Source organism: Lepidochelys kempii, chromosome 3, assembly GCF_965140285.1.
Source record: "Lepidochelys kempii isolate rLepKem1 chromosome 3, rLepKem1.hap1, whole genome shotgun sequence".
NCBI classification, from domain to species: Eukaryota; Metazoa; Chordata; order Testudines; family Cheloniidae; genus Lepidochelys; species Lepidochelys kempii.
In genome coordinates, this window is record NC_136382.1 from 167,530,020 (window position 1) to 167,540,614 (window position 10,595).

Genomic DNA, 10,595 nt, shown 5'->3' on the forward strand with positions numbered 1-10,595 from the left:
AATTGCAATATTTGAGAAGCTAAGAACTTATTTTGGACACTAATACTGCAAACACTACTCACATAATACTTCTCTCCGTACTTTACAGCCAAAGGAAAAATGCCTTGCATATTTTGTCTGATACTTTTAAGAATTTGCTCTTAGAAAAAAAATTTTGTATTACAGAAAGATCAACTCGTAAGTGTGTGGTGTCTGTATAAGTACAGAGATAAAATATAATTTTTCTATATTTCATTGCATAGCTCAGTGTCAAGATTACCACCCTTCATCTCCTCAGAAAATTTAATTATTTTTTTTAAATGTAGTGAAGAATAGCCGCCATTACTGCTGGAAGAAGAGCATTGTCTTAAAAATAGCCAGCCTTTGTTCTGAGTCACAGTATAGTTACAGCACACCTTGTAATAATTCTCAAGGAGTACAAAATTTGTCTGAAGTCTAGCATGTGTCTTCAGGCTGAATACATGTCTGAAAGGGCTGCCACAAATATCAAAGTAATGGGGTTTAATAGATCTGACAAAATACTTGTCAAGCTTGAGGTCCTGATTCAATGCCCATCGAAGTCCATGGGAGTTTTTCCATTGAGTTTAATGGGCTTTGGATCAGTAATCACTTCTAATAGCTAGTTGCTCCAATGTATACTATCTTTGCTGAAGGGAGCTGTTTCTTTCATGAGAACTAGCCTCTTAGAACTTGTCTACTCACAGAAGTTGAATTGCGTTAACTATACTAGTATAGTTATAGCAGAACAATCCCCCTAGTGTGGATGCAATTATAGTGGTATAAAGGAGCTTATACTGGTATATCTTACTCGCAAAAGGGAATAACTAAGGGCTGCCTTGCTATAATTACTTTGGAATAAAATCCCACCCCTGACCGAAATAGTTATACCGGTATAAAACTACAAGATGTGTAGCCCATCTCTTAGCAACAACCAATGCTCTCATAAATCTGAAGCTTCTCAGAAGGATTCAAGGCATCCAGGAAATTAGTATCGTGTAAGATCTTGTCTATACGCAGTTATAATATTAAGCTGACTTTCAGTGTTAGAGTTCTAGAAAGCAGTTACTTTTGGGCAGTCCCACGTCATGTTTGCCTGTGAATCAGTCTCTATTTATATTATATTCAGTGTGGAATCTGAGCATTTAGCACATGTACCTTTAGCAGCTTTACACTGCCAGCATGGCTTCGCTGTATTGTATACATTTATGAGGGGATGGGGCATCCCTCTTATAGGCTCACTTTACGTGATTTAGACTAATGGATGCTAACTTCTCCAAAAAACATGAAACACAAACCTGACCCCACCCTCTGTAGCTAACTAAATTTACTTAGATTGTAAGCAGTTCAGGATAGAGATCATCTTTTCATTTTACATTTGTACAGTGCCTAGCGCAGTGGGGCCTGATCCCTGATTGGGCTCTCTAAGCATTGTTCCAGTACAAATAACACTTGTTGAGCCAGCTACCCTGAAACGGGATAACAGTAAGGAGACTAAATGCCATGAGAAATTTCAATGCCTGCTGTTAGGGGGAAGGACTGAGCAACATTTTGCTTTATTTTTCTTTAGTTTCCTGTAATAATTTTAGTATTTTTTTTAAAGACACTTAAAATAACTATGTACTGTGTCACCTTGTTTTTCTTGTGAATTTAGGTTCTGACATCAAAATCCTCGAAGATCAGTTTGATGAACTTATAGTAGAGACAGCTACGAAGCGTAAGCAGTGTCCCAGAAAGATATTAGTACATGTAATCAAAACCATGAAAGCAGAGCAAGAAATGTTGGTAAGTATCTTTATTTTGCACTTTGTAAAGATGAAGTCTTAGTAATAAGACTTTATCGCACTCTACTATTAAATCTTTGCTGAGATGCAGCAAGACTGTTAAGTTTTTTGGGGGTTTTTTGCAATAGTTAATGTTTTCAGGTTACAAAGTTAATGTTAATTATGATTTACGGTAGTCCTCAAGTAATTTCCCCAAAGAGACCTCTCCTCTTACTTTTGTAACTGGTGGTCCTTTCAGATTTTGCAGTAATACTAATTAAATTATTCTGTTCTACCTAAATTTTTCAGCAAAAATTACGAAGTTGTTAAAATGTGGCATCACTATACATCACTTTCAACCACTTTTGAGCAATAGTTTTTTATATTTTCCTCATCTTTGGCTGTAAGGCATCCTCATGGGCAGCACAACTCCCGCTACCGCCACTGTCTCAAGATATGTGTCTCGAGGCAGTGGCTTCATATAATAGCCCATAGCAATGGAGATTCAGGGCTTCCTTACACTTTTCTCCAAAAACACTCCTCCTGAAGAACAGCTAAACCTGCTCTGCACAAGTTTCAATCTCCTACATCTGCTAAAGGGAGGCTGCCTTCTTTAAGGCTCTTCAAGTCAATCCATTAAAAATGCTTGAGCAGTGCAAGTTTTATACTTCCCTCAGTTGGGACTGTTGCCTTCTGTATTTCCAGACTTGCTAACAAAGTGTGTGAGCCACAAGAATTTTGTTCCAATAGTGACTAATGACACAAAGAAGTGACTCTCTTATCCTGATCTGCTCACAATTTTGAGAGGTGACTTGTAGTGGGGAAAATATTGTATGGGTCAGACTTGAATATAAATGTTATTCACCTTTCCCTTGTATTATAAAAACGAAAAACATTTTCTAACTGTTGAAGATGTTAGTATTGAAATAAGTTTGTTTCCTCCCTCATAGCCTCATCACTCAACCTGAAGTAAAATCCTAATGCTGAATCTACTGTTACATTCATTTCTGCTACAACTGTTTGATGTCAGATCACAAGATTCATGGCAGGGTCAAATAGCAGGAGAACCTGAGTTTTGAGGGAGAATGTTCTTATTCATACACAAATACCTGCAAAGATAGAACAGTGGAAACTGACACTGATTGGCCATATTAATAGCTTTCTGTATAAATGTTCCCTTTGTTCCAAGTTTATCCAGGCTCCATGAAGGGTTACCTAAGAGTTGCTCTGCAGTTCTATTTCCTAAATCATGTAGAAGATGGCAATGCTTCTCCCAAAATACCTAGATTTCAGCTAAAAATCTTGCTTTCCTCTGCACTAACAACTGAGTTTAGAGTTTGGCAAAATAAAGCTTAATATGGTGACTGTGTACATTTAAATAAGAAATGGACTGACAAAGCTAATTAGATCACTGTTTCTAGCAGTTCTCTGTATTGGATGTAGAGCACTAATCCCACTAACCATTTTTATTACAGTAGTAACTTGTTGTGCTAGGTACTGTGAAAGACATAGATTAAGACACTACTTAAACCAAGGAAATATTTCAGAGTGAAAAATATTTTGAATATATTTTTGTGTATGCAGAAGCTCTACCAGCCTGTTGTAAAGCAACAAGAGATAAAACCTGAGCCTTCTCAAGGTAAGTGTTTGTCATGACAATGCAAATGTATAGAGATAACACTACCTAGCACAGGGGTTCTCAAACTGGGGGTTGGGACCCCTCAAGGGGTCATGAGGTATTACATGGGGGTTTGCAAGCTGTCAACCTCCACCCCAAACCCTGCTTGCCTCCAGCATTTATAGTGGTGTTAAATGTATTAAAAAGTGTGTTTAATTTATTAGGGGGGGTCGCACTGAGAGTCTTGCTGTGTGAAAGGGGTCACCAGTAAAAAAGTTGGAGACCCACTGACCTAGCAGAATCACCAAATGCAATTTTTTAAATAAACACCAATAAAATTACTCTCTTTCAAGTGTGACTTTCAGACAAAGTTCATTCTGTTGGCATAGTTATACAAGTGAGAACTTGGTTATTTGAATACACTTCTATTCTGGATGTAACTGTGCAGACAAAGAAGCTTGTAGTAGCTGAGCATACTACTACATTGCTTTATTAGCACACATCTAGTTCTCTTGTCCTGAACCTTCATGCTATTACGGGCAGGACTTTAGGGCAAAAATCAGCCACTAAGAAATTATGGGGGTTTGGCAAATATTTTCTGTGGGTCAGATTATCCAATAACTGTGGCAGAGTTCCTTGCATCTTCCTCTGTCCACTGTTGTAGACAAGATACCAAACTCAATGAATCACTGGCTTCATCCATATACGGCAATTGCTGTGTTCCTATTCATGTCTTGTGAGACTACCACTTGGTTCTCAACATCAGTCAGTAGGCAAGCAATTGCTAAGAACTGGCTGACCTGGTAAAGAAGCATAAAGTACACATGTTTGGACATGCTTTTATTATTCAGTACTGAGTGGCATAGAGTGGATTTTCTTCTTAAAAATTATAACACTCAAGTCACCTTTTAAAAGTATAACATCAGTGGGACACATATGATATATAAATTGTAACTGTTAAAGCAGAAATTAATTGTTTAATCAGTGTCCTAAGTTTACTAGGTACAGTACTTTTGTAAACAGGACACTGTCCCTGCCCTAAGGAACTTACAGTTAAGAACAAATAAAACATTAAGGGCCATGAGTAGGATGAGTCTTTCAAGGCTTGTCTTTATAAGCTGGATTATCTTCACTACCCTATTTTAAAAGGGTATTGGTTTATTTCTAGCATTTTGAATGCAGTAAATCATACTCTGTGGTTACAAGGTCTTCAGTGTGTTTTGGCGGCACAATGTCATTCACACAATATAAAAATATTTAAACAAATTGAAACATTAACTAGAACTGAGGTAAAGTTTTGATAGAAGCTTTCAATTCTCAAATTGCTGATCTGACTTTACTTTAGGCAATGTTTCCTTTTTGTAACTGAGAGGAGATTGCTCTCAGAAATGCCAGCTTTTGTAGCTAAGGTGACAGCAGAAGCTGTAAAGAACTTCACTTCATAGTTGAGGGTTTTTTTCAGTGGTGGGGTTAGTGTCCACATCTACAGGTTTAAGCATGGATTAACTTTTTGAACAATAGGCAGTTTTTATTTTGTTGCCCTTTTTAAACAAAGCAACAGCAAGTTATTAACAAAAAGCATGTAGTTTGTGCTGAATCTTAGTATTTGCATAGTTGCTGGGAAGTTAATGCATCCCAGTTTACTAAGTGCAGTGGCCAGAAACCAAAAATGTTTAGATTACTCAATACCTTTCATATCCTTTTTTCATTTCCCTGTGTTTTGGAAAGCCTAGAACAATGAGGAATATAATACTCTCCTTGTAAACCTAACCTTTAACCAATAGTGACATGTTAAATGTACTCAATGTGCCATTGTTCCTGATTACCTAGAGGGGTCTCAAGTAACTGCTTTTGTCTTCTCCCTCACAATTTGGGGGAGTCCTTACTTTGTTCAGCCTTCCATCACTCTGTATCCTGTCATCAAAACTTCCTATCACAGATATACCAGCCTTTTGGATGAGTGTCCATTCATAGTCCACTGCTCTTTCTTTAGTTAGAGGGGTTGCTGTGCAAATACTTTCCCTCCCAAGGTCTGAATAATCCTGCCTTTTGAACATCCTTTGCCATTCCTGAATTATGCAGCCTGACACCTGGATAGGGAATCAGATTAGGTCTCCACTAGTAATACTCTTCCCAGGACAGAGTGCTCATTTTCCTGCTATAGCAGACAAGAGTCCAGAATTGCTTTTGGTAGACTGATGAGGAGCTTGATAGGTCTATTATTCTAGCTTGCAAATTATTCCAAATTTTTTATTTTCCTACTTGTCAGAGTGATCACAAGAACTAATTTTGCATAGAGACTTTCATCCTGTTTTTGCCACAGTATGGTAAAATGAAAACGTTTCCTGCATTCTTCATCTACTGTGCAACTTCATTTCTTCCAAACTTCTCTCATCTTTCCAAATTTATCTAATAGAACACCTTCCCATTTTGTTTATAGTGAGTTCTTAATTTTTCTGGAGTAACACTTATCACTCCAGTTTTGCTGAGTGGAAAAGGATAACTGTAACTCTGAATTCTGAGGGCAGCAATTCCAGTTGTATAGCAACAACGAAACCTTTCCTCAAACCTGCTACTTTTGTCTAACTTTCCATTACTGATCTCTTCACATTTGTTGTCTTCTGCCCTACCTTATTGTCTAATATAATGCAATCTTTTAAGCTTCATAAACATGTCACAACAAATAAAACCTAGAAACTGTCTTCCTTCCTTCACAACCTTGTGTTGTCATTGTTTCCTGTGTTTGTCTAATTTAGGTTGCAGACCTCTGGGGCAGGGGCCTTGTATCTTGCTTTTCCTGTCTGCTCCTTGGTGAGGCCTTCAGGCAACATAAATGAGTAGGAGTAATAATGGCAACATATAAAACTTAGCACAGAGAGTTATAATTTTAGAGGTGGAAGTTGGTAAATGACCATCCACATCCAGGTTTTTAGTATTTGCATAGTCGCTGGGAAGTTAATGCATCCCAGTTTACTGAGATGTAAGACCTATGCTATAGGTGAGTTTAAAGACATTTATGCAAGGCCATACTATATTTTCAGTTAGTAGCTCTAACTTTATACAAGTTGCTTACAAGTATTGTGGTGCATGTATGGTAAACAGCAGCCTATCTATACTGGTGGATAAGAAACAATAGAGAGTGCCTCTGGACTTCCTTTGTGGTTTCATGGAGCACATTTACTTACACATGTTTATCAAGAAATCCTAAGATACATACCATTACTTAGCCTTCTCTGGTCTCTCAAAAAATGTTTAAGAGGCTTCAGTCAAGGAGACTTTGAGAACATGGGGTGTGTTGGTTATTTCTCATAAGGTAGCATAAAAGGTGAACAGATAAAAGTAATAAGTGTGAAAGTAAATAGCAAAATATTTCTCATTTTGTAGGCTCATATTCGAAGACCCTAGAACCATAGCCCTTAAAAATCTTTAGTTCAGTTCAAAATTAGTTCAGTTACAACATCTGCAAATGTATATAACTAACAGCTCCTGGGTTTGATGTCAGTGAGGGAAGATTACTTGTAAACATTTCTTGTATATTTTTCCTAAGTGAATAACGCTGTGACTGGCTTGTGGCAACCCTCTGAATGTGGAAACAATATTCTTCTCTAAACACTAAATGAGAAAAATGGGTTGTACAATATGACATGAAGCAGTACTGGCTTTAAGTGACGGGAAATCTGAGGGCTGCATATTTTTTTTTCCTGCTACTGGATAACCTATCAAACTATTATTAATGGGATCACTAAATTTACAAAGCAGTTTATTCTTTCAGTTCCCTGTTATATAAAATACTGAATCACAAAATGCCTTAGAAAGCAACAAAGCAGATGTTTAATAATTTTTAGAAGTATTTTTACAGTTCCCCTTGGAGATATTCTCCTGCTCTTTTTTTTTTTTTTTTTTTTGGGTCACTTCATGATTCTGGGGGAATATAAAATTTTTGATGTTTGTGTTTCTTTGCAGCTTCTCACATGGCAAATCTTAGGCAGGTAACAGGGGTCACATCCAAGCAGATTAGTGAAGCAATGAAGGTAAGATTTCTGTGTGCCTGTTGGGAAGAAATCTTTCATTTAGATTTTTGTCATTTAACATTTTCCATCAATGCTGTAAAACGGCCTGATGAAGCAGAAATTCTAACTAGCCAATATATCCTTTTTTTTTGCCATCTCTATTTGCAAAATTACTGACTCTACATCTTTATCAGTCGTAAGTGCAGTAGAACCCTTGCTTTGGACTAGGTTTCCTTTAAGACTCTCTCAGTGAAAGACCTGTAGAAGTATTCTTGTAATTTGGAATATCCACAGTGTTGGAAAGATTTAAAGATTTCTGTGACTGCAGTGTTTGGAACATTTAAACCATCATTTTAGAATAATGGTATTGCCTCTATCTACTAAATAGCATTTTATCACTTTGGTAAGAAATTTGAAATGAGCGATAGTATTTCCACCTTATTTATTCTTGATAAACTGTTCATATGTTCTTCTCTTTAGTCTTTAAACTTGCACTGAAATTTCCTTACATGAGCTGCTAATGCAGACTCTTGCTATTATTGCTGTATGAATTAGTGTTGGTAACTCACAACTATAATTCCAAAAGATTGTGTTAGGTGGGGATTTTATGGATGTCAAATTCTAGTTAACATGTTTTTTCTACCCATAATTAATAATGTTAGTTTAATTATGTAACTTGGGATTGGAGATGCTTTGTTGTTTTTTTCTTTGTAGTCCCTACCAGCATTGATAGAAAGAGCAGAGGGATTTTCCCAAGCGTTAACTTTGCAGCCCATCTTAGAACTATGCAAGCTTCGCCAAGAAGTCTTTGCTGGCTGTGAGGCTAAGGAAGAAAATAAAATCCAAAGCTTTATAACACAAGTGGAAGTCACACCAGCAGAGGCTGCTGCCAGTAAAAATTCTAATCTTATCCTGAAAAGAAAGAGAACCGCAGATTCGCCACAGTTGAAATACTACCCATTGAGACGAAGAATTACGTTGAATACGTGAAAGTTTTTCTTACACTTACTTTCAAGCTTGAAAATCTACTCTCCCCATTTCCACAGTATAGTTTAACTCTGTTCTTTTCTGACAGTGAATTACAGGTTTTTCAACAAGAGAATTCTTAGTGGCTGTGTAGCATTTAATGTTTTTCTATATTTTCTCTCTTTACTGTTACATCCTAGTCATGTGAAAATGTGTACATTAGCAGTGATGTTCATCAGAGTGCACTCATATTCCTACAAATTTTTCTCTGTCCTTCAAAATAGTAAACTCTATAGATTAGCCTATAATTCTTTCTATATTCTTTTATTGTAGGGATAAACTCTGGTCTTGATCCTTCAGTTGCTTGCACAAGTGCATAACTTTATGCATGTGAGTAGACCTATTGTGTTCAATTGGATTATTCATGCATAAAGCATGTGTATAAAAGGATTGGAGGATGAACCTATTGTATTGCTCCTTAAATATAGCTAGCTAGATAGCTGTTGATTTCTTTAATTGTTGAGGAAAAGTAATTTTAAAACACGTCCGTCTCTGTATAGCAGAAATAGTTTTCATTTATGAAATTCGTGTGCAATTGCAAAACTGGTCCTTTTTTTAGTACAATTATTTTTATTCTAAATTTGGGTGGGTTTGGCTTATTTTTTTTATAATCCATGTTATACTAACATGGAATTTTAGTAAAATTTGTATGCATTTATGTGGTATAGTTTTTGAACAAAAACCAGGCCTTTTCGGTCTTGTAATCTGTAACATATCGGTATTTTCATGTCCTCCTAACTACAAGTGTTTAAGTGCAACTACTTTGGGATCCCTAGAGGACACTTCTTCATGTTAGAGGATCTCCAAGCAGAGTGAGTGTGTGTGTGTGTATCTGTAACTACAGTATTTTTTACTAGACTTTTAAATCAAAGTAGAGTAAAATTAAATTAATATCAAGCTGAACTGTCCCACATCTGAGTTTCTTCATATTATAACAATAACTAGAAGATCGCAGAGTATTAAATTGAGCAACTTGCCTTAATAATTTATATTTCAGATGTTTCAGAAGTCAAAGCTATTAATATAACTTTTTCCTGGCTTACGCTTGCAATATAACCTTATCTCTATTGCATGCAAAGTGCTTTCTCATACTGAATTACTTTAATTACTCTTTATTGGAGAATTTCACTGATCAAGTAGACTCAGTAAGAGGGAAAGGATAGGCCCCACATAACCCTTCAGAGACTGAAAATCTTTAAGAAAAAATGTGTGGCAAATTTTAGTTTAAAATATTGTAACTAATGCATATAAACTTAGTACAGAGTGAGAATTTGTATGTTGAACATTTGTACATAAATATTGTTTTTATGACTTGTATATTTATAAATAAACATTTGTGGTATTGTACAAATCAAATAAAACTGTAGTTAAAAAATACTATATGAAATCTCAATTTAGTTTATTTACCAGTTCAAGAGTAATTATCTAATCTGGGAATATGTAGTGACTCTAGTGGGCTAATGTATTAGTACCTTTGGAAACTAGGTTCAGATTTTGTCTTGGGTACCAGTAGGTGACCAGATAGCAAGTCTGAAAAATTGGGACCAGGGCACAGGGTGTAAAATAGGATCCTAAGACAAAGCCCCTAACATCAGGACAGTCCTGATAACACGCTAGGTACTGGTCCCATTCTGGTTCTTATTTATCCTCTCCAAACCACGCATAACTCAGTATGGACAGAAGTATCTACTTGAGAGGCCCAGGACTGGGATTGCAAGAGTGTTGGGATTATTTTAGCATGTAGAATATAGATAGGAAAGAAGAATACAATCCACCTGCATTATGCAGGCTTGTGTGCTTTTTTTTTTTTTTTTTTTTTTTTTGGTGGGGATGAGAAGACACCAACCGCCCCATTCCTTCACCCAATCATTGATCCACACGTATTCTTTTCAGTTCCTTCTGCCCCTTTTCCCGCAACCCCTCAGATAAAAATCTTCCTTTTCTACTTGTAAGACCGATATGTGAGCACTATTTATTTTAGGATTTTGTACTGGCATATATCCCTAGTATCTATGCATCTCCTAAGTTAATAGAATGGCATAAGAAAGTCTCTAGTTGGTTTCAGGAAGCCTTTGGCTCTTCTTCCTTAACAGTTGTAGGTAAGCACCAACAGTGTGTTTGATTTGTACAAATCAACAGACTTGACCCCTGACCCAAGGAACAAGAATTCTAAAAGTCAAA

At 36.4% G+C, this 10,595-nt stretch overlaps 1 protein-coding gene across 1 annotated transcript in view; it reads left to right on the plus strand.

Moving 5' to 3' along the window:
- NSL1 (NSL1 component of MIS12 kinetochore complex) overlaps positions 1–10,215 on the plus strand; it is a 16,823-nt gene extending 6,608 nt beyond the window's left edge. The window contains exons 3-6 of the mRNA XM_073338939.2: positions 1,652–1,782; positions 3,345–3,399; positions 7,342–7,409; positions 8,103–10,215. Coding sequence (XP_073195040.1) covers positions 1,652–1,782; positions 3,345–3,399; positions 7,342–7,409; positions 8,103–8,378 — 530 coding nt within the window. The 3' untranslated portion in view covers positions 8,379–10,215. The remainder of the gene's footprint in view (positions 1–1,651; positions 1,783–3,344; positions 3,400–7,341; positions 7,410–8,102) is intronic.
- The last annotated feature ends 380 nt before the right edge of the window (positions 10,216–10,595 follow it).